We start from the raw sequence: 27,299 nt of genomic DNA, 5'->3' as shown, positions 1-27,299 counted from the left end.
GTCCATCCTTTCCCACACTTCCCTCCCATGCAGGCTGCCACGCAAAATTGAGCAGAGTTCCATGTGCTTTACAGTAAGTTCCCAGCTGTATATTCATGAAGAATAAAATATTCCACTAAGACATCATGGATGAAGAGGAACTCTCCAAATTCAACACTTTTCATATACAAGAACAATACTTGTGTGATACTAATTGTCCATGAGAATCAAAAATGAAAATAGCCAGGGAAGTTTAGAAAAAAAAAGTTTAATGAGATGGCAATAGCTTTAAATAAACTTTCAAATACATCAATAAACCAAAATAATAACAATGTGTCATAGTGGTAGATGAATCCCCAAATAGTTTAGTAAGTGTGAATTAAAATACTGACATACAAACTATACAAGTCATAATATAATACAGTTTGAGTCTATGGTAAGAACATGATTCACTTACAACCTGGAGCAGGAAGAAGGGGTTGGGACAGAAACCTGCAGAAATTCAGACATGGCCTGCAAACTCAGGGCCATTGTGTCAAAGGAGGCTGGTTTTAAGGAAAAGCTAGTTCAGGTGGAGGGTGACACATTTTTAATTTTGAGGTTTTGATCAGTGAGAAATCTCACAGGCAGTTAACGGGATGCACACACACATGGAAATGCTGCTGCCCACGTGCCAGTCCCACTTCCAAGGTAAGGAAGGGCCAGCTCCTCACTTCAGAGAGATGGGGTAGAGACATCAGGTCCGGACAGTTTTCTTTAAGGCAAATCTCCTACTTCCAGTCAATCAGATCTTCCCTTCCCAGCTCACAGCCTGAGTCCTGAGGGACAAGGTCACAGAGAAGGGGGCTCACAGACCCCTGGAGCCCCTCACACGTCTGGCAGGCAGAGGATGAGGAGAGCAAACCTTTCCAGTTCAAGGAGCTCAATCTAGTCCAGGGTGCCCCGCAGCCCTGTCAGCTCAGGGTTAATTCCAGGGGGCGTCATTGCATTGACTTTCTCTCGGGGTGAACTTGGGGTAGATGGAGAGGCCAGAAATTACAGCACAAGATGCCTTCTTTCCAACAGGTCCCACTTTGTATGAAGAGGGAAGGAAAGAAGGAAGGCAATGAAAAGGCATAGAGAGAAGAGCCGATGAACTTTTGCTGAAAATTCTGTCCTTCAGGTTGTGAACTAAACTCAGTCGGAATCCGAGTCAGAGGAGTCCCCTGAGGATGAGGAGCTGGAGCTGCGCTCCTCTGGCTCAGAATCTCCATCCTCATCCTCACTGCTGGGGGCTGAGGAGCTGCCTTCCTCCTCTTCCTCATTTTCTTCTGATCTCCCTGAGGCAGGAGAATGATCTCCAATCGTGTCTGATGATGCTAACTCTGCAGCCTGAAGCCCTGGGTCCTCTCTAAGCCTTCCTTGAGGATTTCCTGATGATGGGGACTGCAGATCCATCCTTCTAATCTTGGGGTTCGGGCCCCCCGTCACGCTCATGTTCTTACGCTTGGCACAGGTCGCCTCTCTGTAAGCAGCATATTCTTCAGGAGACAGAGTCCTGAGCCAGAGATCAAGGTCCACCTTGTACTGTGTCTGCAGTTCCTCTGCCTGCTTCTTATAAAGCTCCTTCTGGTCCTGGGGGACCCGCTGCCAGCGTCTACTGACCTCCACCATGCGCTCCCTCAAGGGAATCACTTTCAGCTCCCTGCTCGACCAGAGATCCTGGTGGAACTTGTGATAGCCATTCATCGGGGGCTTCTTGGGCTCTCCCTGGAATTTCCACATCATGGGTAAACTTTTTTCATGGGGAGACTTCACTTTTTGAACAGTCTCCTGAAACTTCTCTGGCACTTTCATTTCACTTCTTTGGGGGACACTAGATTTCTTGGGGTTTGAGACTAGATCATGGTGCTGTTCTCTGAACAGAGCCTTTTTCTCCCTAAAATCCTTTTTCTCTTTCTCAAGATGCTGACCGTGTTTCACCCTCAACTGCTCAGGCACCTTCCTGTGTTCCTCAGACAGATCCCTGGTCAGCTCCTGCTTGCTTATCTTGGGGTGTTTTTGGATGTACTGGGGTCGCATCACTTGGGAAATGTGGCGGTAAGCTGTCAGAGACTTCTTGAACAAATAAGCATGCTTCTTGTCTTTTCTGGTGCTTTCTTGTGTTTTCTGTGTTTTCTGTGTTTTCTTGTGTTTTTTGGAAGGATTGCTAACATTTTCCTTAGCTTCCAGGACTAATTCTTTCAGTGTGCGAAACTTTCTCACCTTATGGGAAACCTCTAACCATTTGAGTCTGCACATTTCCCCAGAAAAATCTTTAAAAGCTACTTTTTCCCAGTCCATCACTGACTGGGTTGTTTTGAACGTGTGCCCGTCACTGGATGGAATGTTTTTCTCCATACATTCCAATAACTGCACAATGTCTTCCTTGGACCAGTCATCTTGGCGTTTAGGCATCGCCATTTCTGGGTCTTTGGGACACTTATGTGATCCCAGCAGTTTGGACACCTCAGCAGAATCTTCAGCTTCTTCACTCTCAAGATTCAGCAGGTGAGTTATTTCTGAAGTCCTGCAGTGTGTGCGATCCTCCGTTTCTGTGGAGAAAGAAAAGGAAAGTTACTCTCCTATGTGACTCAGGAGAGAAGCACCGCCCGCCTGGCGTACGTCCCTTCTGTCATTTCATTTACCCTCAAGAACGTAAATGAAAACCCACCCAACCTCTGAGTTGAGAGTCCTGTGAGCATTATGCAGCTTCTTTTCACAATTAAAAATCCTCAGGCCTGACCCCAACTTGCCTTCCAGTCTCACCACAGTGGCTTTTACATAGAAATGAAGAAAAGCCTGGGGACTCACTCAAGGGACAAAGGATGAGAGAAAAGGCAGGGAAGTTAAAAATAAAAATACCTGACAAGCAAGAGGGCTTTAAAATAGCAATGAGATACCACAGCACACGGACAAAAATGGTCAAAACCCCCAAGAAGGACCAAGTGCTGAGAGGGTGGACTATCAGGAAATTTGATTCATTTCCTAAGGCGATGAAAACAGTGCACACCTTCTGAAAGACAATAAGGCAATTTGTGACAAAACTAAATATCCTCCTACCACATAAGTCAGGACTCATGCTCCTTTGTATTTGCCCAAATCATTTGAAAACCTATATCCATTAAAAAAAAATAAGACCTGCACTGGGGTGTTTATAGCCACATTGGTCATAATCACAAAACTCGAAAACAACCAATATGAATGGGTAAAGAAACTCTGGTATATCAAGGCCAAGAAATAGTACTCAGTTCTAAAAAGTAATGAGCGATCAAGCCAGCAAGAGACTCAGAGTATTCTTTCATTCATATCTCTAAGTGAATGAAGATAAGCTGAAAAGCATACATGATTTATGAGTCTAACTATAAGACATTCCACGAAAGAGGAATATATGGAAAAAAAGAGAAATATATGAGGACAGTGAAATAAACTTTGCTTCCCAGCAGTTAGGGTGACGGGGCTGATGAATATGTGATCACAAATGACTTTCAGCAGTCTAACACTTCTGGATATTATAAAGGTGGATACGTGTCACTGTATATCAGTGAAGACTAACAGAATACACAACACCAAGAGTGAACACTAATGTGAAACCATAGACTTCGGGTGATAATGAAGTGTCAGTGGAGGTTCCTAAATCATAATAAACACACGACTCTGAGACATAATGTGATAACGGAGGGTGGGGGGGAGGGAAACACATGCTTATTCTGGGGAGGCAGGATGTAGACAGGAATTCTGTACTTTCTGCTCAGTGTTACTGTGAAGGCCATCTTCTCTAGAACAGTAACACTCCTTAGGATTCTGAGTATCATTCCCTTCTAAGAAAAGTCCAAATGGCCATAGACTGAATGTGCAGTTGAGATGATGATACAATTCATCTAAGAAACACGTAATAGATATAATTCATCTAAGAAACCGGCCACAGAAGTACAAAGGGAAGATGAAGAGAAGAGAAGGGTAAACACATGTATGTAAGGATTGAAAAAGAGTTTAAGTGGTCAATATTTCATTTCTGGTGAGGTCAATAGACATTATAATAAGGCATATTAAATACAACTCTATCCAACAAGACCCTTTCCTTGTTACTCAGCTGGTAGAGAATCCACCTGCAATGTGGAAGACCTGGGTTTGATTCCTGGGTTGGGAAATACCCTGGAGAAGGGAAAGGCTACCCACTCCAGTATTCTGGCCTGAATTCCATGTACTGGATAGCCCATGGGGTCACAAAGAGTCGGACACGACTGAGCAACTTTCACTTTACTACTTCACAATAAGCCAAGGACTCTGTTTTGGCTGAGATATAAAGATGACAGGCCTCATTGGAAGCTCATAGAAATGAACAAATAGGAACACTGACCTATGGAGGAGGTGCAGGTACTTCAGGCGCTGGCAGGGGAAGCCCTTCTCTGCACGTGTCTCCTGCACTCACACAAGAAGAGTCTTCTTACTGCCTCTGATAGAGCAACCTGAGAAACAATGACATATCACACATAGTGTATCACACACAGTGTATCTACACTAAACAAAGGTACTCAAGTTCAATGTTCTATTTTATTCTATTAAAACTCAGTCCCTTCTATCTCTAATAAAAATGACTCTTAAGCATAACAGTAATCTTTCTTTAACTACAACTTTCAGTTCTGAGAACTCTAACAATTGAATTTTCTCTTCTCTTTGAGAATGACACTCTTCAATTTAAGTGACCTTAATGTAAGGGGAATCCATTTCTTTGATTAGCACATCAACATACTCCCAATTATATCAGATTTGCTCTACTATCAGAAAAGTTTTCCCATTTGGAAACATACAAATTCTAAGTCAAAATAAGACCAGTTCTGGGCCTTCTTTGGAGCTGGCCTAGCATTTGGTCTTTCGTCAGGGAATTAGAGCCCACATTCCACAGCGAAGTATTCACCTGCCAATGTACAGAGTTCCTGTGTGGTGACTAAGAGTTTGCGTGCCCCATCTAAAGATCCCTTGAGGTGCATGAAGTATCTGGTGCAGCCAAAGTCATCAAATCCATCAATCAATAAACACACAGTTCCATCTAATATTGTGGTTGTTTAGTCCCTGAGGCCTATGTGACTCTTCTGCAACCCCTTGGACTGTAGCCCACCAGGCTCCTGTCCATGGGATTTTCCAGGCAAGAACACTGGAGTGGGTTGACATTTCCTTCTCCAGGGGCCATTGAGACCCACAGATCGAACCTGTGTCTCCTGCAGGCAGCTTCTTTTCCCCTGAGCCACCAGGGAAGCCAGCCATCTACTATACTGTGCTTCAAAATAAATGACTGAAGTTAATAAAAGTTTTCACTTCCATATCAGAGTGAGTGCAGTTTCTTTTTCTTTCAGCTATTTGGTGTGTTACCGATGTTGTTTTGAGAGCCATCATCAGGTCTGGATTGCTATGGACAATTTAAAGGCGGAAATCCCAACTTTTCCTTACAAATATATTACTCTTCATGCTCTATAGCACAGTTTCTCAATCAAATTTTAGGTATCATGCTAAATGGAAAAACTGTCTAGGACTTCCCATCAAGAAATTCATATTTTCCTTTTATATCATGAAATCATAAGTTCATAGAGTCACTCATGTTCATTCACAAATTCCAATGATTTGAAGTAAGCCTATAGATTCAGAGTGAATTCTAAGTAATAACATAATTCTTATGAACTGGTTGTTTTCATTTGCTTAAAAAATTCTTAAGCCTGCTACTGCTAAATTTAAATTATCTTTTTTTTTTAAATTTTTGAGGGAAAGAAATATGAATCCATCTACTCAGAACAATCTACTCACCAGAAAGTTGTAGCTTTGGTCTCCTCAGTGCTGGTACAAAATCAGTCCCATCCAGTCAGGAGTTCTATGTTCTCTGGATGGGTCAGCAGCTGTAACTTTCAGAGCTGTCCACGGTCCAGCCAACTCAGAACAACTGTGAACAGAAGAAACAGTGCATCTGAGATCCACCTATCAGGAGCCTAGAGGCCCCTTCCTGATTAGATTACCACAGTTCCTTGGATAAACCCAATCAACATTAACTGCACTAAATATCTTTCTAATCTCTATATGTTAATAGAATCCACAACTGAAGTCCCAGTCCTCATCTCTGAGTTTTATATTGAATACCCATTCCTCTGTGATTTTAAGGATCTTACATTCTCCTTAAATTCCCTCCATATTTGATTTTAGTTTGCTAAGATATTTGAATATGTATACTTCCATGATTTGATAATTTCTACACTTTATTCACAAACTCTAAGGCCTAATAACATATCAAATTTACAGTGGTCATTAAAACCCCTTCAGTTCGAAGGCATATTCTACCAGTGTATAGAATAGATCAAAATATGAATAATTATTGTAGATTAGTTTGGGAATTTGAGAAAAAAGAGGCTCCAAATTCTGGCATCCATGATTGATATAATTCTGATTTTAGAGTGATTAAACAGGAACATTGCATTTTTAAAAATACAGTTGCTTTGTTGAGAAAAATATGATTTAATCCAACATGGGCAAAAGTATATCTAGCTTGAAATGACTAGTTATTAGGCCCAAGAATGTTTTCAATAACAGATTTCATAACTGTCTTAAAACTGACTTCTTCTATTTCCAAAATTATATATCAATATACTTTGCAACTAGTATTGTGAAACATGGAACAGTAGGATATTATTTGGAAAACCTAAATCAGTGAAATATTTTGATACTTAGCATCAAAAAACAGTAAATAACTATGGCATAATTTTGGGGCATATACTTTTACTTAGGGATGTGCACAGGCAAAGCTGAAATCATATATTAAAATATACACTGGATTGCTCAACTTTCTGGAGGATTCCATGGTAGTTAGTAGATCGGATTTGCTAAAAATAAATGTTTCATCTCTCTGTATATAATTCATAGTTTTTGCTGAACTGCTCTTGAAAAAGCACAGCTATTTTTCTTACATATATGACATTCACATAAATAGTTTGCAGAGGTCAGTAGTTCTAATTAGTTTTAATATAATATTTTATCATCCATAAAAATTAAGGGAATCAATAAATGTTGCATTATTTATAACACAAAAATAAGATTAAATATTAGTAAATTCACTATTAGAGAAAATAAAAAATTTCCAAAACGTTCAGGTTCCAAATAGGGAAAGGAGTACATCAAGGCTGTATATTGTCACCCTACTTATTTATATCATGAGTATATCATGATAGATATCATGAGTATATCATGAGGAATGCTGTGCTAGATGAAGCACAGCTGGCATCAAGATTGCCAGGGGAAATATCAATAACCTCAGACATGCAGATGACACCACACTTTATGGCAGAGAGTGAAGAACTAAAGAGTCTCTTATGTGAAAGTGAAAGAGGAGAGTGAAAAAGTTGGCTTAAACTCAACATTCAAATAAGGAAGATCATGGCATCTCATCCCATCACTTCATGGCAAATAGATGGGGAAACAGTGACAGACTTTACTTTCTGGGCTCCAAAATCACTGCAGATGGTGACTGCAGCCAAGAAATTAGAAGACACTTACTTCTTGGCAGAAAAGTTACGACCAACCTAGACAACATATTAAAAAGTAGAGACACTACTTTGTCAACAAAGTTCTGTCAAGTCAACGCTATGGTTTTTCCAGTAGTCATATATGGATGTGAGAGTTGGACTATAAAGAAAGCTGAGCACCAAAGAATTGATGCTTTTTTTTTTTTTTAATTAATTTATTTATTTTTTTTAGTGGGTTTTGTCATACATTGACATGAATCAGCAATAGATTTACACGTATTCCCCATCCCGATCCCCCCCACCCCTCCCTCTCCACCCGATTCCTCTGGGTCTTCCCAGTGCACCAGGTTCGAGCACTTGTCATATGACCCAGCAATACCACTCCTGGGCATACACACTGAGGAAACCAGATCTGAAAGAATTGATGCTTTTGAACTGTGGGGTTGGAGAAGACTCTTGAGAGTCCCTTTGACTGCAAGGAGATCCAACCAGTTGATGGACTTTAGGATGTTTTGTATATATGCATTCAAATCTTAAAAAGTATATTTGCCTTTGACCCAGTAATTCTAACCTCGAAAAAACTTCAAAGGAATTCACTGGACAAAACCTCACAAATCTGAAACCTTGCTTTAACTATTTCTCTACTGCATATAATCTATGTACAAAGCAAAGAAAAAATATTGAGGTTTTTACTTCCCCCAGAAAAATCTGAGACTCTTGAATTTAGGACAACATTCTTTCATTCTGTTCTTGAAGTAGAGAGTTAATGTGCCCATTGTGTTAGTTGCTCAGTCGTGTCCAGCTCTTTGTGACCCCATGGACTGTAGCCGCCAGGCTCCCCTGTTAATGGGATTCTCTAGGCAAGAATACTGGAGTGGGTTGCCATGCCCTTCTCCAAAATGTGCCCCTTACCCTCTCCCAAATTATGTCCAAATCCCAACAGCCAGTATCTCTGTGACTTTATTTTTAGAATAAAGTCTTTGCAGACATAATCGAGGTGAAGGGACCATGATGAGACCTTCCAGGGTAAAGAGTGGACCCTAAATATGCTGACAGCTGTCCTGATGAGAGAAAGAGGAGGGATGTTTTAGATGCAGCAGAAAAGGTCCTGAAAGGAGGCAGAGATTCAAGTTAAATGTCATAATTTGAGGATGGCCAGGAGCCACCTGGCACTGAAAGAAACGAAGACAAATTCTTTCAGGGCTTTTGGAAGGAGTACAACCCTGCCAACACCTTGATTTCCAGCCTCCAGATTTGTCAGAGATTACACTGGTTTTAAGCCACCCCATGTGGGGTCGAGTGTTGTGGAAGCCTTAGGAAATTGATAAAAATAGTGACCTCCAGGGCCAATGGCGGCAGAAGGCATTGGCAACCCACTCTAGTACTGTTGCCTGGAAAATCCCCTGGGTTTAGGAGCCTGGTAGGCTGCTGTCCATGGGGTCGCTAAGAGTCAGACACGACAGAGCAACTTCACTTTCACTTTTCACTTTCATGCATTGGAGAAGGAAATGGCAACCCACTCCAATGTTCTTGCCTGGACAATCCCAGGGATGGGGGAACCTGTCATCTATGGGGTCACACAGAGTTGGACATGACTTTAGTGGTTTTAGTGTAGTCAATGAAGCAGAAGTAGATATTTTTCTGGAATTCTCTTGCTTTTTCTATGATCCAATGGATGTTGGCAATTTGATTTCTTGTTTCTCTGCCATTTACAAATTCAGCTTGAACCTCCGGATGTTGTCGGTTCATGAAGCCAACTTGGAGAATTTTGAGCATTACTTTGCTAGCCTGTGAGTTGAGTGCAATTTGTGTGGTAGGTTGAACATTTTTGACATTGTCTTTCTTTGGAATTGGAATGAAAATTGACCTTTTCCAGTCCTGTGGCCACTGCTGGCCATATTGAGGGCATATTTTGCTGGCCAAATTTGCTGGCATATTGAGGGCAGCACTTTAACAGCATCATCTTTTGGGATTTGAAATAGCTCAGCTGGAATTCCATCACCTCCACTAGCTTTATTTGCAGTGATGCTTCCTAAGGCCCACTTGACTAAGCACTCCAGGATGTCTGGCTGTAGGTGAGTGATCACACCATCATGGCTATTAGAGTCATTAAGATCTTTTTTTGTATAGTTCTTCTGTGTATTCTTGCCACCTCCTCTAAATATCTTCTGCTTCTATTAGGTCCATACCATTTCTGTCCTTTATTGTGCCCGGCTTTCCATGAAATGTTCCCTTGATAGCTCTAGTTTCCTGAAGATTTCTATTTTTTCCCATTATGAATTTCCTCTATTTCTTTGCACTGATCACTTAGGAAGACTTTCTTATCTCTCCTTGCTATTCCTTGGAGCTCTGCATTCAGATGTATATTTCTTTCTTTTTTTTTTTCTTTGCCTTTTGCTTCTCTTCTTTTCTCAGCTGTTTTAAGGAGTGACCATGTTCCTATAGAACTATGGATGGAAGTTCATAACACTGTACAGGAGGTGGTGGTCAAAACCATTCCCACAAAAACTATTTTTAGACAATGGATTAACTCCTGTTATATGGATTAACCATCTTAGTATTCTCAGCAATATTCACTAATTTTTGCCCCCAGTTTGTAAAGAGGATACTTGACATACTGTGGGTAAAATGTTACTTGTCTAAAAATCACATATGGGACAAACGTTTGATGCAGGGCTTAAAAACAGATATCACTGGAAGACCAAAAAAAAAATTAGCTTTCTATCCATGATTACCATTAAAGTTTCATTTTTAACTGAACATAGCACAAATTCATTATACCTGGATCAGAACTCACCTCAGTACTGTTACAGAAGTCTTCTCTCTTGTTTAGTAAGTAATTCTGTTAAATTCAGTTCAGAGTTTAGGTGCTCACTTCCTGGTGGCAAACAGGTTTAAGTCTCCATGGTCCAGTCAACTCCAAAGGCAACAGCTCTGGGCTCTGGAGAAGAATGAGCTTGGATCTTTGCTGGATGCTTTATATATCCTCTGAAGACCAGATCTACTTCCTCAAAGTGATAGGGTATCAACCCTGAAGAAAGTTATAGGAACACATGATTAGATTTTTCAAGAATTGTAAACACATCTAGATGCCAAAGATTGAAGTCCAACCTTCTGAAATTTACTTAATCCAATTACCATAATTCAATCTCAGGTAAAGAGTCACAGATTGAGTTCACACTTCCAATCCATGAAGTTTGGTTAATAAATGAACTCCCCAATTATAAATTCCATATCTCCATTTATAGAAGTTTATTATAGTCCTAATTGAAGTGACCCACTAGTTTTGATTACCTGTCTGAATTTGCCTGGATTACTTCCTGGATATTTCTTCAGGCAGAAGAGTTCTTCACATTCCGTTCTTCAACACAGAACAGTCAAACTCCCCAATAATACCACTTACTACTCTTGCCTTCTGCTGTTTGATGCGTGTCCTCAACCCCTTCAAAACTAAAGTCTCTTAAATTTTATTCTTTTCATTCAGTTTTCCATGAAATTCTTCCCTCCGAGGCTCATTTTGGTTACACACTATTGTTTTGCTCTGGCTATAATTGCACACAGAACAGCGGTTGGTGGTTATTCTCTAAGACTCTGCTCCTTTTAGACATTCCCTGAATATCATCTCATACCCTTTCTGTTATTCAACATGTATGTACATTTGAAATATTGATGCTAGGCTGTGAGGTTAAGGATTATTGCATAGTTGTACACTGCAGGGTAGACTGAAGAAATCATAGACAATCTGTGAAAGAAATGTGATACTGTCTATGATATTTGGACACCTGTCTTTTAAGATTTTCTTTATTTTGACTCTGTTTGCATTCTATTTCTCAAAACATTTTCCTATTTAATCAAAAATGGGTCATGGTTCTCCACTGAGGGAAAGATATTAGATGGGAAAATTCCTTTACTTATTTTTAATTTTTTGAAATATAAAGTTGATGTATAATATTGTATTAGTTTCAGGCGTATAGCAAAGTGAATCAGATATCAGTTCAGTACAGTTCAGTCACTCAGTCCTGTCCAACTTTTTGCGACCCCATGTATGTATATATGCATATATATATATATATATATATATATGTAAAATCTCACCTCTGTTTCCCTGAGGTTCTTGAGGCAAGAACACTGAAGTGGTTTGCCATTCCCTTCTCCAGTGGACCACGTTTTGTCAGAACTCTCCACCATGACTCGTCCATCTTTGGTGGCCCTGCCAGGTATGACTCATAGCTTCCTTGAGTTACACCAGGCTGTGATCCATGCAGTCAGTGCAAGAAGGCAAAGTGCTTGTCTGAGGAGACCTTACAAATAGCTGGGAAAACAAGAGAAGCAAACACAATAGAGGAGGGGAAAGAGATACCCAACTGAATGCAGAGTTCCAGAGAATAGCAAGGAAAGGTAAGAAATGCAAAGAAACAGAGGAAAATGGGAAAGACTAGAGATCTCTTGAAGAAAATTTGGGGATACCAAGGGAACACTTCTTGCAAAGATGGACACTATAAAGGACAGAAATGTCAAGGACATAACAGAAGCAGAGAGATTAAGGAGCAGTGGCAAGAATCCACAGAAGAACTATACTAAAAAGGTCTTAATGACCTGGATCACCACAATGGTGTGGTCACTCACCTAGAGTCAGACATTCTGGAGTGTGAAAAAAGTGGGCCTTAAGAGATGTTACTAGGAACAAAGCTAGTGGAGGTGATGGAATTCAGGCTGAGCTATTTCAAATTGCTAAAGATGATGCTGTGAAAGTGCTGCACTCAATATGCCAGCAAATTTGGAAAATTTGTAGTGGCTACAGGACTGAAAATGGTCAGTTTTTCTTCCAATCTGAAAGAAAGAAATGGCAAAGCATGTTCAGACTACTGTGCAACTGCAATCACTTCACATGCTAGCAAGATTATGCTCAAAATCCTTCAAGTTAGGCTTTGGCAGTTTGTGAACAGAGAACTTCCAGATGTGCAAGCTGCATTTAGAAAAGGCTGAGGAATCAAAGATGCAATTGCCAACATCTGTTGGAGCATAGGGAAAGTAAGGAAATTCCAAAAAAGAATTACATCTGCTTCTTTGACTACTCTAAAGCCTTTGACTATGTGAATCAAATAAAACTTTGGAAAATTCTTAAAGAGATGGGAATACCAGACTACCTTACAGGTTTTCTAAGAAGATTGTATACAGGAAAAGAAGCAAGAGTTGTAACCAGACTTGGAACAAGTGAGTGGCTCAAGATTGGGAAAGGAGGGTGTCAAGACTGTATATTGTCACCCTGCTTCTTTAACTTCTATGCAGAGTACATCATGCCAAATACCAGGCTGAATGACACAAGCTAGAGTCAAGATTGATGGGAGAAATATCAACAACCTCAGATATACAGATGATACCACTTTTACAGCAGAAAACAAAGAGGAACTTAAAAGCTTCTTGATAAGGATGAAATAGGAGAGTGAAAAAGCTGGCTTAAAACTCATCATTCAAAAAACTAAATCCTGGCATTCGGTTCCATCACTTCACGGCAAATAGATGGGGGAAAATTGGAACCTGTGACAGATTTTATTTTCTTGGGCTCCAAAATCTCTGCAGCCAATAACTACAGCCATGAAATTGGAAGCTGCTTGCTCATTGGAAGAAAATCTATGACCAATCTAGACAGCATATTAAAAAGCAGAGACATCACTTTGCCAACAAAGATCCCTATAGTAAAATCTATGATTTTTCCAGTAGTCATGTGAGAGTTGGATCATAAAGAAGGCTGAGTGCCAAAGAATTGGTGCTTTCAAGCTGTGGTGCTGGAGAAGACTCCTGAGAGTTCCTTGGACAGCAAGGAGATCGAACCAGTCAATCCTGAACAAAATCAAACCTGAATGTTCATTGGAAGGACTGAAGCTGAATTGAAGCTCTAATACTTAGGCCACCTGATACAAAGAGCTAGCTCATTTGAAAAGACCTTCATGCAGGGAAAGACTGAAGGCAGGAAAAGGGGGTGAAGGAGGATGACACGGTTGAATGACATCATTGACCCAATCGACATGAGTTTGAGCAAACTTCCAGAGATAGTGAAGGACAAGGAAGCCTGGCATGCTGCAGTTCATGGAGTTGCAAAGAGTTGGACATGACTTATTTCCTAAATAACAACAATAACTCTTTTTTTAAGATTTTTTTTTTTACACATCATTCCTAAGTATTCACTTGAGTTTCCTGTGCTATACAGTAGGTTCTTATTAATTATTTACTTCATATATAGTAACATGTATGTGTCAATCCCAGACTCCCAATTAATCCCTCACCCCTTCTTAGCCCCAAGTTACATGTTATTTTTTTCTATACTTGTGATTCTGTTTTATAAATCACTATTTGCATCATTTTCTTAGATTCCAATATCATATGATACTTCTCTTTCTTTTTCTGACTTACTTCACTCTTTATGGCAGTCTCCAGTTCCTTGCATGTCACTGCACATGGCATTTTTGGTTCTTTTTATGGCTGAGCAATATTCCATTGTATATATGTAACACATTTTCTGCATCCATTCATCTGTCCTTGGACATTTAGGTTCCTTCCACGTCTTGACAGTTGCAAACAACTTGGCGGTGACCACGGAGGTGCATGTATCCTTTTGAACCACAGTTTTTCCTGGATATGTGCCCAGGAGTGGGATTGTTGGATCATATGGTAGCTTTATTTTTGTTTCTTAAGGACACTTTAGCTGTTCTCCACAGTGGTTTACCAATGTATATCCCCATGAATAAAGCAGGAAGATTTCCTTTTCCCCACACTCTTGAGAGAGTTAAAGCTTAGGCAGTCCAGGTCACCTTTAAGGAGGAGGTGAACACTCTCACTCATGCTTTCCTTATGCCTTGTGCAGCAAGGTATCTTGCCTGAGAACTGGCCTCTCTAGGAACTAATGATCACACAGCACATCTTACTGGTGGAAATGCTTTTCTTAGGCTCTGTGTTAATGATTATAATTGTAACAGATCTTGCCTGGGAACCTCTTTCTCAAGACTCTTACCCCTGCGCCATTGCCAAGTACCGTTCTCCCCAGCTAATCTTGTGCCAAATTATCTCAGGATGTGTGCCTTGGGAAAGGATCTCATGGAACTCTTACAACCTTGAGGTTTTCTTTTTATCTATTCTCAGCAGCCAGCTGAGAAGTACATAATCAGTCAGTTCAGTCTCTCAGTTATGTCTGACTCTTTGCAACCCCATGAATCGCAGCATGCTAGGCCTCCCTGTCCATCACCAACTTCCAGAGTTTACTCAAACTCATGCTTATCGAGTTGGTGATGCCATCCAGCCATCTCATCCTCTGTTGTCCCCTTCTCCTCCTACCCCCAATCCCTCCCAGCATCAGGGTCTTTTTCAATGAATCAACTCTTCACATGAGGTATAAGGCCCCGCTTAAACTAGTGAGGCAGTCACTCTCCTGCCTCTTCCAGTAACTTTGCTGGAAGCATTCTCCAGCAAGCTTTCACTGTTACTCTAAGAAACTTTATTGCACAAAGAGCTGAATGATTGGGCCTGCTTCTTTTGGTCCCGGGTTGAACCCATGTCTCTGGAGGCCACGATCATGCACGTGTTAGCAGTCTCAGCGCTGAGCTACCGCTCTCCCCAGCATTTACTGTTTGTAGTAGCTTTGATGACGGTCATTCTGACTTGTGTGAGGTTAGATCTCACTGTAGGTTTGCATTTGCATTTCTCCAGTAAATATTGATGTCAATAATCTTTTCATGTGTTGCTTGGCCATGTGTTGTATGTTTTCTTTGAAGAAATGTCTGTTTAGCCCATCTGCCTATTTTTTACTTTTTTATATATTGAACCACATGAGCTCTTTATAAATTTTTGAAGACAAATCTCTTGTTGGTCTCATCTTTTTCAAATATTTTCTCCCATTCTGTGGGTTTTCTTTCTGTTTTGTTTACAGTTTTCTTTGTTGTGGAGAAGCTTTTGAGTTTAATTAGGTTCCATTTTCTTATTTTTTAAAAATTTCCTTTACTCTAGGAGAAGGCTCAAAAAAAATCTTGCTGTGATTTATGGTAAAGAGTGTTCTGTCTATGTTTTCATCTAAGAGTTTTATAGTACACAGTCTCACATTTAGGTTTTTAACCCATTTTGAGTTTATTTATGTGTATCAAAGCAGTCAATCCTAAAGGAATTTAGCCCTGAATATTTATTGGAAGGACTGTTGCTGAAGATAAAGCTCCCATACTTTGGCCACCTGATGCAAAGAGCCAATTCACTGGAAAAGACCTTGATGCTGGGACAGATTGAAGGCAAAAGGAGAAGGGGGCAGCAGAAGAGATGGTTAGATAGTACCACCGACTCAATGGATATGAATTTGAGCAAACTCTGGGAGACAGTGGGGGACAGTGGAGCCTGGTAAGCTACAGTTTTGGGGGGTTGCAAGGTGTTAGATATGACTTAGCAACTGAACAGTTAAAGAATGTTCTATTTCATATTTTCACTTGGAGCTATGTGTTCTCCCAGAACCTCTTGTTTAAAAAGCTGTATTTCCTCCATCTAAAGAAATGAAGATATTTTAAAGTGGTAATTTAAGCTAATATATGTTTTGTGTGTATATAAGCTGTTATTTATTAACATTTTGAGACTAATACATCTATTGAAAACAATGATCACTAGGAAAAAAATGACTTCATACACTAAAGATTATAAAATTAAAGATTAAAAGGCTGATGCCAGCCAAATTCACATAAAGTGATTTAACATTTCATTTCACATTAGTGATTTTAACATTTAAAGTGATGCTAACATTTCAGTTATCATTGCTAGCATTTCCATATCATTGACAATGAAATTAGAAATATTTACTAAAATGATGTATTTATTGAGAAACAGAGTGCATATTCCAGTCATTTTCAGAATAGGCAATCACGTGTAGTAAGCAGAAAATAAGAGAATATTTATAATTTTATGCCAAATGGCATGTGGCCTTGTCATATATTTTTAGTTACGTCTGAAATAAGGACAGCAAGAAGAGATTTGTTGGTTAGTTGGTTCTAAACAGAAGCTTTAGTTTCAGTGTGGCAGTCCATCATGTAAGTTTATTCAGTTATTTTGTTTCTGAAAGTTTAAATATGGCATTGCTTGGTTTTAATTTGTTCTCTATTACTGTTGCATTTGTTATTCATTGTACACAAATATTTGTTATTTTTTAAATTACTAACATTTGAGAAAATAGATGAAAATTGTCTTAGGCAGAATAAATGTAATGCTGTTAGATGATATCAAAACAACAGAATTCAAGGGGTATGTGAACATGGCTTGTCAGAACACCCACTCAAAGGCTTTCAAACAAGACATGAATGAACTCCTCTCAAATATTTTTACTTTGAAAACTTAAGAGGTAGAGACTATAGTCCACAAAATACCCATGTAAAGTAATGTGCTGTTTATATATTAAATAATATTAAAGACAAATGACACAAATACATTTTCTAAAGTAATGAATAGATTAAATTTTATGTGTTCTTGAAGTAAGCTGTCAAGATTTTGGTATTGCCAGATTTCACAGAGTTCATTATATATTTGTATTTTTTCTTTACTTTTTCTACATGATTTGAGTATTTTCCATATGCTATAGATATAATAATAACTGCTGTTCTTCATAGAAGCACCTGTTTGAACTCCCTTTTGTATTCATTTCCTGTTTTCTTGGAGGAAAGAAAATGAAAAGGCTCATTGTGTAAAGAGCCTCTACCTCTCAGGACGCGAAATTCCCACATGCTGATCTGATTTTTGCTCTTTCTGCAGTGGATAATGTTCTGACTCAGACAATGACCATTCACAATATAAGCCTTTCTGAGATAACTGCCGTGGACTGTCCAGACAGCCCACGGTGCAGAGACTCTTGTGATGGGGGGAGCTCAGGCCTTCCACTTCCGGGAGGCAGTACTCAAAAGGCGGATGTGACCCACTCCGACTGGATTGTGGGAGTCTGTACAAACAGCTTGACAAGTGATACCGCTATCAGTATTGATTCTCCAGGAGATCTTCCCGACCCAGGGATTGAACCCGGGTCTCCCGCATTGTAGGCCGACACTTTACCGTCTGAGCCACCAGGGAAGTCATTGATTCTGAAGAAGCATTTCTTCTATTTTCTATGAAGGTGAACAATTGTTAGTTTTGCCGCCCAGCTTCCTACCCATAGTTCAGTATGTGGAAAGGCCTCTGGGTAGGATTGGAGTGTTTCTGGATCATAACAATGGAGCTGGGAGCTTCCGGTGTTTCCAGAGGATCCCTCACATATAGCTTCCTTCCTTCCTCCTTCTCCTCCCATCTGGAGCTTTCGGTTGCCTTAGGTCTCCATGAATTGTCAAGTTCTGTGCCAGTTTATTTGATGACCTTCTCATCTGAGGAAAATATAGCCCTGAAACACCACGTGAGGCTACAGGATGATACCTGACTGTCTCTGATCTCACTGTGATTTAATGGAACATTATGACTGTGTGTTTATAAAGTAGCATAACCAGGTTGAAAATATAACTTTGTTAAATTATCTATTAATAAAACACTTGAGCATTTCTTGAATATAATCAGTGGATATTTGGTTTACTTATAATAGTTTTATTAGAATACATGTTGCATGCCATAAGTTTCATGTTCACTTAAAGAAATGTGTTTTCCTTGCATAGTTGAATCATATTTGAGAAGAATGAAGTGATATATATTGCAGCCTCATTAACTAAAGAAATAACTCAGGTTTTCTTCGGGTGTGACCTACTTATGTGGATTCACGTATTTGACAGACATGTGAAACCCTTTCTTCTTGTCAAACATTTAGACTTTCTCTAAACCCTAGTCATCCACCATATCATAGCTCATCAACAGCTTTTACAGGAAGATTTTCCTGACTGTCCAGACCAGTTTGCTTTCTATTAAAACATACTCTCTGGCCAGATGCCATTTCATCATAATATTCAACAAAATTTCTTTAAATAACTAGGTGTATTTTACTAGGAGAATGCAAATACTGAGAGAATAAGCACAGCCTTTGCCTTATTTACTTCTCTATTCCCACTATTCAGTTCAGCACTTAGAAGATGCCACACAATAAATATAAGGCAAATGAACAAAGAAATACATGAGTGAAAGAGTTAAAACTCTGAAATATTACTCTATGGTTATTAAAGTTTTCCAAAATCTACCTAACATATTACACATTAAATACTAATGAATAACGTCAACGAGAGACAGGAAATTGATTTTGAGTCATAACCAATAGAAATTTCATTAGTTTGAGATTTGAAATATCTATTGTGTAATATTATTATATGGGGCTTCCTAGGTGGCAAACAGGTAAAAAATCCGCCTGCTAATGCAAGAAATACAAAAGATGTGAGTTCGATCCTTGATCAGGAAGATCCCCAGAGAAGGAAACAGCAACCAGCTCTAGTATTCTTGCCTGGAAAATTCCATGGATAGGGCTGCCTGGTGGGCTAGAGTCATTGGGGTGTCAAAGAGTCAGACATGACTGAACCCATGTGTGCACATGCATGTGCACACACACACACACACATACACATATACACACATGCACACACGCGCGCGCACACAGTGTACATTGCCTCAGATGACGAAATAGTCACTTGCGATGTCCCTTTATTTGAAGATCTGAGATGTCTGCTGGCTTGGTCCTGATCATTCTGGTGTCGACAACACTCCACCAAGATCTAGCTATTTTCTTGCCTGGGGAGCTGAGTCATTTACTTCACGTCAATATTACTGGGAAGTAAACGTGACGTGACGGGCTGTGGCAACCGGGCTATGGGATTCTGTAATTGTTCTTGATCCTGGGAGAATGACATGGTCCTTGACTCGGAGGGAATTTTTCTGCTTCTTTGGATCAAAGAGAACAGTCAGTGCAGGCTATTACCCCCTCCCCACAAGCATCTCAATCTGTCAGCAGGCCTTTGGGTCCGGTGGGGGTGTTCCTGGCTTATGATGGTGGTGCTGTGAGTTTGCCTGTGTGTCCAAGAGTTGCCTCATTTGCAGTTTCCTCTACTGCTCCTTCTCTTTTGCTCTTAAACTTTTTCTTTGCTCTGGACACTGCTGATGAGGGAGAGGTCAAAATTCTGACCCCAGGGTCAGGAATTCCAATAATGGAGATTGTTAATTTTGTGCCCACTTGACTTTCCATAACTTCACCTTGTTTTATGAAATGCATTTTTTAATGTAATATAAGTATATAAATTTGTTTGTTTTCTTGAATTAAATGTAATCTCTCTGGAAATATTTTGCAATTGTTATTCTTTCTTGTCTGTTCGTTTGATTTCTAAGATAGCTGGAGGTCAAAGCATATCACTTATGTTTCTCCAGCTTAATAGGTTAAAGGAACAACACAGATTTTTCTCACTGGCAGATTTAGAATTTTCTTCTCCGTGCTGTGCATCTCCAACATCATCTTCCTTCACCATGTCTAAGTTTGAAAGTCATTATTTCACAGATTTATTTTTAAAGTTACTGACTGAATGAGGTCATTTTTTCGGGTAGACTTGGCACATCTCGTATTTTTTTTCTGTTTAGAGCTCACAGCCTAATATTGGCCGTCCCATTTAGTTTACCTATTAGAAGAACATGTCTATCTACAGTCTGTACAGATAAATTCTACACAAGTAGCACAAATCTATATGTCTAAACTATATGTGTTTGAGTAAGTTAATAGAGGTAGCATATCATATATAAAAACATAATCTACCAATATATTTTTTAAAGTAACTTAGTTTTATTTTCTGCTGTAACCAGCACTGAAGCATCCCACTCCTCAAGCAGCCCGGAAACAAAGCAAGCGAACCAAGAGACACCGAAGGCCAGTGCAGGTAACAAATGAGACTCAAACAACGAGGTGGCGATTCCTCTTCAGTGTGAGCTCCCTGTGTCCCCAGAGCTAGGGACAGGATCAGGCCTCAGCCCCTTTCCCCAGCTTCGGCTTCGGGGAGAGGGGAGCCCCAGGCGCCGAAAGTTCCAGATCACCAGGGAAAGCTGATGGAGGGAGGGTTGATGGAAATTCAGAAGAAAGCAAGGCCTTCAGCGTCCACCGACACTCAGGTCACTGCCATTCCCTGTAAATTCCTCCCAATCACTCCTCGGTTGCCATGGGCGGCTGGGATCAGAGATCTGTGCCCTCGTCCACCTCAAGGGACGGGAAAGGCGCTGAGTGTGAGCTCCGGTCCACATCCCGGCCTCATGGCCGCAGTGCCGCACCGGCACCAGGTCAGGGCCCCGCCCGCTCCCCTCTCGAGCTGCAGCGGCTCCGCCTCCTCTGCGGGCCCCGCCTCCTCTGCGAGCCCCGCCTCCTCTGTGAGCCCCGCCTCCTGGGCCGGACCGTCCTCACCCGCAGCAGCTCCAGTGGAGGCGCCCCGGAGCCCAGGGTCACTTCGGCCTCTCCCCCAGGCCCCTCTGAGGCCGCAGGGACCGCACGGCTCTTCCGGACACCACACATCATCCACAGACTTTCAAAGCTGAGTCAGCAGGAGGCATCCGGCTCCCTGACCTCAGACTATACTAGTGATCAGGAGAGCAGGGTACTGACCCAGAAACAGAAATGCAGATCAAGGAGACAGGACAGAAATCCCAGAGAAAACCCACACACCTATGGTAACCTTACTGTTGACAAAAAAGGCAACTATATATGGTGGAACAGACAGCCTCTTCAGGAAGCGGTGCTGGGAAAACTGGACAGCTAGCTGTAAAAGAATGAAATCAGAACACGTCCTAACACCATAAACCAAAGTTCAAAATGGATTACAGACCTAAATGGAAGATCATACTCTATAAAATTCTACAGGAAAACATAAGCAGAACCTACTTAGATATAAATCGCAGCAAGATACTTTTTGACCCACCTCCTAAAGTAGTGAAAATAAAAACAAAAATCTTGAAAGTTTTAATGAATAATACCTTCCTACCACATGGTCCTGAATTAGCATATTTTCCCTCAATTTCACTTCTGGGTCTTTATTAAGAAAAAATCAAACAGACTACATGGAAAACATATATGCACTCCAATATTCATCATAGTGAATATGATCTCCTGTGTCTCTGAATCTGAAGTTATTCTGGGCTCCTTTTTCCTGCAGCCCTCTTTTGTTGCAGTGGTATGTTTTGAAGGCTTCAAGGCATGAACTGCTAAACATTTGCTACCTATGCTTTTAAGATTCAAATTCACAAACTTCTTCAAGCTTGTAGGATAATTTTCCTCAGGTTGTAGGTAATAGAGGCAAGTGCCTCTGAGAGTCAGGACAGTGGAAGCAGACAGGAAAAAAGAGAAATTAGAAAGATTTTCTAAGAATGATACAAATTCACCTGATGTTTCTGCCTGATTAATATAATATGAGAAAAAAATTCTGATGAACATTTTCAGGTTAATATGTATTAGTAAACACTGCTAAAGCCTGAGGCACCAAAAGAGGAACACTTGCAGAATCCTCACCACAATAATTAATCAGTCTTGCTGTCCTTGTGCGGGCCTGTGACCCCGGAGCTCTTTTCAGGAGCCATCACTGGGTGATGGTCAGGCTCAGCTGCTTGCTGTGAACTTGCAGCAATACACAGGTCATAACTTTCCTGTGCCGTGGAAAGTAATCAGAGAAACATAGCTATGATTTCCCTACACTTTATAATCTCAGAATTTTTACAATATTTTCCCAGTTTCTTCCCAGTCTGATTTGTCTTGAGACTGATATTTTTCCAGTCAGAACTATCAGAAAGTCATGGCCTGTTATTTTTTTCCAGAAAGAATCTAGGTGGAGGCTCTTCTATGAGAGAAAATTTTATTGTTAAATAGGATTTTACTGGACTCCCTCCTTTGGTTTCCAAGGTGTAAAGTTCCTAACAGTCAGGACCGCGCCCTCACCTGGTCTCCTGCCTCTATGTTATCTGAAAGTGGAAGTCACTCAGTCCTGTGCAACCCTTTGCCACCCGTGGACTATACAGTCCATGGAGTTCTCCAGGCCAGAATACTGGAGTGGGTAGCCATTCCCTTCTCCAGGGGATCTTTCCAATCAAGGGATCGAACCCAGGTCTCCCACATTGCAGGCGAATTCTTTACCAGCTGAGCCACAAGGGAAGCCCAATAATACTGGAGTGGATCTCCACTGGATCTTCCTGAGTTAGGAATTGAACAACCAGGATCTCCTGCATTGCAGAAGAGAACCTTGGTGGGCTACAGTCTAAAGGATCCCAGAGTCAGCCATGACTAAGGACACATGCACTGTGCACACCAAACAAGTACTTGAGAAACTTTCTCAAATTTCCTAAACCCTCCACGGCAATTCGTTTTTAACTCCAATACATCCTATTAATTCAAACTTCTCTTGCTATAAAGAATTGTGGTCAAAATGGGGAGCTATTAAGCGAAATGGAACTTGGAAATTAAGACAAAAATCTCTTAAATCTTCCATTACAGAGCTGTAACTTCCTAGACAACCTGCTCATGTTGGTGGTAGGAATGGTACAGACAGGAAACTGAATGAGAGAGTGGAATTGTTGGAGGAAGAAAGGAACGGGACCAGCGTGGTTTCAAATCTCACTAGACCCCTTTGATACAAATTCCTCTCATGTGTGTATATACACACACACACACACACACAGAAGTATGCATATAAATATACATACACAAAAATATGTATATATATATATATGTGTGTGTGTGTGTGTGCTTCATATATATGTCTTTACATATTTCATTCTGGTGAAGTCACACCATGGTTTACACTTGTTATCCATGAAGTTATTGTTTGGGAATAATTGAACTCCTCAAATATGAATTTCATGCCTTCATTTCATGAACAATATAATAGTCCTAATTTCATTGACCCATCCAGGCTCATCACCCACTAGATTTAGTTGTCTGTCTGAATTTGCCTGCATTCACTCTGTGACACTTCTTCAGAAAGCAGAGTCCTTCAGATTCCATTTTTCAACACGGGACACTCAGTCTCCCCCAAATACCACTGACTGTGCTGAGATAGCCCTCTAGTCTCTGATAGGTATTCTCAACCTCATCTGAACTAAAATTCTTTCACGTTTTATTCTTTTCATACAATTCTGCATGAAATTTTTACTTCAGAATATTTTTTATTTGTTTATTTTTTGTTTTGTTATTCTGTTTAGGTTATACACTATTGCTTTTTGTCTTTATGTCTGTAACTCCACACACAATAGCTGTTGGTGGTTTTTCTCTAAGACTCTATACCTGTTCCTCATTCTTTGCATATGACCTCATACTCTCTCATTCTATTATTCAACATGTATGCACAGTGGAAATATTGATGCTAGGTTGTGGAGTTAATGATTATGTCATTGTTTTGTACAAGATTGACTAGAAAATAATAGACAATTTGTGAAAGAAATATGATATTGTCTGTTGAGTTTGGGCAACTATCTCTTCAGGTTTTCTTTATGATACTGTGTTTGCATTCTAGTCCTCAAAACATTTTTCTATTTATTCAATGATGGGCCATGACACTTCGCTCAGGGAAGGTTACTAGATGAGAAAATGTATTTATTTTTTAATTTTCATTGTATTATCCTTGATTTTCAAGGTTGTGTTAGTTTCTCTTGTACAGCCTGGTGAATCAATTATATAAATACATGTATCCACTCTTTTTTAAAAGATTTTTTTCCCATACAGGTCATTACAGAGTATAGAATAGAATTTCCCATGCTACACAGCAGGTCCTTATTTATTACAGCTTTATGCATAGGAATGGGTGTATGATCATCCAGATCTCCACTTTATCCCTCCCATCCTCCACCCTGTTTCTTAGCGCCTGGTACCTTAAGCTTGCTTTCTCCATCTGTGTCTTTCTTCTGTAAATAACCTCATTTGTACCATTATTGTAGATTCCACATATGGTCAATATCACATGCTATTTATCTCTCTTTTTCTGACTCAGTCGCTTCTCCCCTGAGTTCACCCTGACAGAGAGCCACCCTCGGGGCCTCGCACAGGAAGATTCGGCGGGTAGCAGGTGCAATGCGGGGAACCTGCAGGGTTCAGGGGCCTGCGGAGCTCCTGAGAGCCCGATAAGGCCGCAGCCGCGGAATCCCCACGAACCCCCTCCGGCTCGATGGTCCAGCGCCCCTCTTTGCAGCAGTGACTCTCGCCAAGGCCGGCACATGGTGCCCGCGGATCTGAGTTCTTTTCTGACACTCGGGCCACGTCCATCGGGAGACAGTATCCTCAGGACGGACCGGACTCCGGGGTCCCATCAGGCACTTGCAGACTAAAGATGTTGGGGTTCCCTGGAGCAGCCCTTTTAAGATCCAGGAATACGGCCGCCCTCCCATCGCCACGCACGTCAGCCTTGCGCCCCCCTCGGGCGGGTCCCTCAGCGGCGGGGCCGGAGCCCACTGACCGTCAGGACCGCCCGGGCTCAGACCCCGGAAGACCCGGTTCTCCTGAAAGACACGCTGCTCTCGGGGAAGGCAGGTCTCTGTGGAAGGAGGTGGCTCCATCAGCGGGGATGCCAGAGAAAGGGCAGAGTCTAAGGTCTCCCCAGGACTCCAAACGCCCGTCTCCAGGGGGAAGCCTTGACCCTGAGTCGGGGTTGGGGGCTGCTTGTCTCTAGCCCTGCAGGTCAGAGAGGCCTGAGGACCGCTTTCTGCTCTCCCTCCCGCTGCGGTGGCCGCGGAATTCTGGGCTGTAGGAGTTCAAACTACGGAGCTGAAGCCTTTATATACTGTTTTTGATTCAATATTTTTTCTGTAGCAGCACTTACATTTTTTGCTAGATGTTTATTTTTTAAAAGAAACATTCAGTAATGGTGATTTCAAAACATCACACTTGTATCATCCTCTGAAAGGCTCACGTTGTGAATGATAATTTTCTGACTGAGAGTGTTATCCAAGGGAGAAAGAGGAACATCAGGTCAGTTAATGGCATTTCCATATCCTCAGAGAGAAAGTCTCTCTGTTCAGTGAGTTAGTTCAGTTTCCCTTCTCCAAGGAAGGACAGAGCACAAACCGTAGAGTTCAGACTGACTTTTCTAGGAAGAACATAAGTTAATAGTATCACTACATCATATAGAAACACCTCCAATCACATAGAGAAAGTAAAACATAAGCAAGAAAGGTATATTATAAACTGTGAAGTCTGATTTAATGTCAGTCTCTTGATACTTTTGGGCTTCCCAGGAAGCTCAGTGGCAAAAAAAAAAAACAAAAAAACAAAAAAACTCTGCCTGCCAATGCAGCTGACACAGGAGATCAGGTTTGATCTCTGGGTCAGGAAGATCCCCTGGAAAAGGAAATGATAACCTCCTCCAGTATTCTTACCTGGGAAACCCCATGGACAGAGGAGCCTGGCAGGCTATAGTCCATGGAGTCACAGAGTCAGACACAACTGAGCACGCACATGCTCTGTAATCTTGATCCTTTATTTCAGGACTCACCCAAAACATTATTTTTATCTTTTAGTAGAAAGTTTTTCTTGTGTCCCTTTTGTTAAACTCATGGAGCATGTAGATAGCACTTTGCTATCACGTGGTTATTTATTGGGGGGGTTTTCTCTGCCTAGTACATTTTCAAAAGTCCAAAAATTTGATAGCAATTCATCAATGAATACAGGGAACTTCAAAAAGGATGTTCCAGATAACCATGTTCACATATCTCTTGCCTTTCAGTTAGTTGATATTGATATAATATTTAGATTCCGCATATGATCCTTACAATTATTCAGCCTAAGACAATTTTAATCTTTTTTGTCAATTCTTCCTGATTTTACAAATAATAAATATTCTTTGTGCAATGAATAATAGATTCAGTTATAATACAGAGAAAATTAAAAACCAGCAATGGCACCTTTGGGAATATAAAATCTTACCATATTATGTTTTCAAAATATATCCAATTTAAACTATCCTATTTTTCTCAGACATTATTTCAATTTTCAAGTCATTGAACTTCATTCCCTTCCCTTATTCCATGTCAGGTAAGGCAAAGATTGCTGCATTTTAGAGAACAAGCGGGCTTGCTGTGATGGAACAAGCTGAGTCACTGCTACTCCTAGAAGGAAAATCATAGTCCGTTTTCTCACTTGTGAGCTTCCCAGGTGGAGCTAGTGGTAAAGAACCTGCAGATGCAGGACACATAAGAGCTGAGGGTTCCATCCTTTGGTTGGGAAGATCCCCTGGAGGAGGGCATGGCAATCCACTCCAGTATTCTTGCCTAGAGAATCCCACAGACAGAAGAGTCTGGTGGGCTATAGTCCGTGGGGTCGCAAAGCGTCTGACACAACTGAAGAGATTAGCAGGCATGCATTCTCACTTGTTACTGGTGAGATTATTGGTTGCTGCAATTAGGGCTATCATATAGTTTGTAAAATGAAGATAGGAAATTCAGTCCTGGAGAGTTCAGTTATTTCCAAACAACAGCTTCTAGCTATCTTAGCCAGAGCAGTATGTGGTATTTTGGGGGAGCTGGAGTACCCAGGTTGAAAAATAGAATGTGAGGGACTCCTCATTCTGAAGAAATATCACCAAATGAATGCAGGCTAATTCAGAAAGGCAAGTAAATCTAGTGGGTGATAGGTCTAGATAGGTAGGATATATTAAAACTATAATACATTTTATTAGATGGAGATGTGAAATTCATACTTGGATATTTTATTAAAAAAAAAAACTTCATGAATTACAAAGGTAAATTCATGGTGAGAATTTTATCACGGGTTGGATTGTGGCAATTGGATTAAGTAGGTTTCAAATGTTTGAATTCAATCATTGGCATCCTGATGTGTTTCCAACTCTGCAAAATCTAATCATGTGCACCTATACCTTTTCATGG

The 27,299-nt window shown here is 40.7% G+C and overlaps 1 protein-coding gene across 1 annotated transcript; it reads right to left on the bottom strand.

Moving 5' to 3' along the window:
- Positions 1 to 1,155: 1,155 nt before the first annotated feature.
- LOC122431423 (upstream-binding factor 1-like protein 1) lies at positions 1,156 to 19,930 on the bottom strand. The gene is made up of 2 exons (XM_043452734.1): positions 19,870 to 19,930; positions 1,156 to 2,552 (listed from the first exon to the last, which is right to left on the bottom strand). Exons 1-2 carry the CDS (start codon positions 19,928 to 19,930, stop codon positions 1,156 to 1,158), a joined length of 1,458 nt encoding a protein of 485 aa, XP_043308669.1.
- Positions 19,931 to 27,299: the final 7,369 nt, after the last annotated feature.

The sequence above is a fragment of the Cervus canadensis genome, chromosome 29 (genome assembly GCF_019320065.1).
Source record: "Cervus canadensis isolate Bull #8, Minnesota chromosome 29, ASM1932006v1, whole genome shotgun sequence".
Classification (NCBI taxonomy): Eukaryota; Metazoa; Chordata; class Mammalia; order Artiodactyla; family Cervidae; genus Cervus; species Cervus canadensis.
Note: the sequence above shows the minus strand (reverse complement) of the source record. Positions and strands in the feature narration are given on the sequence as shown.

Coding starts and splice junctions, on each gene's coding strand:
- LOC122431423 (XM_043452734.1), bottom strand. CDS start 19,930: ATGGTGAAGGAAGATGATGTTGGAGATGCACAGCACGGAGAAGAAAAT. Junction 2,553..19,869: donor AGAAAATTCTAAATCTGCCA/GTGAGAAAAATC, acceptor CTTTCTCCACAG/AAACGGAGGATCGCACACAC.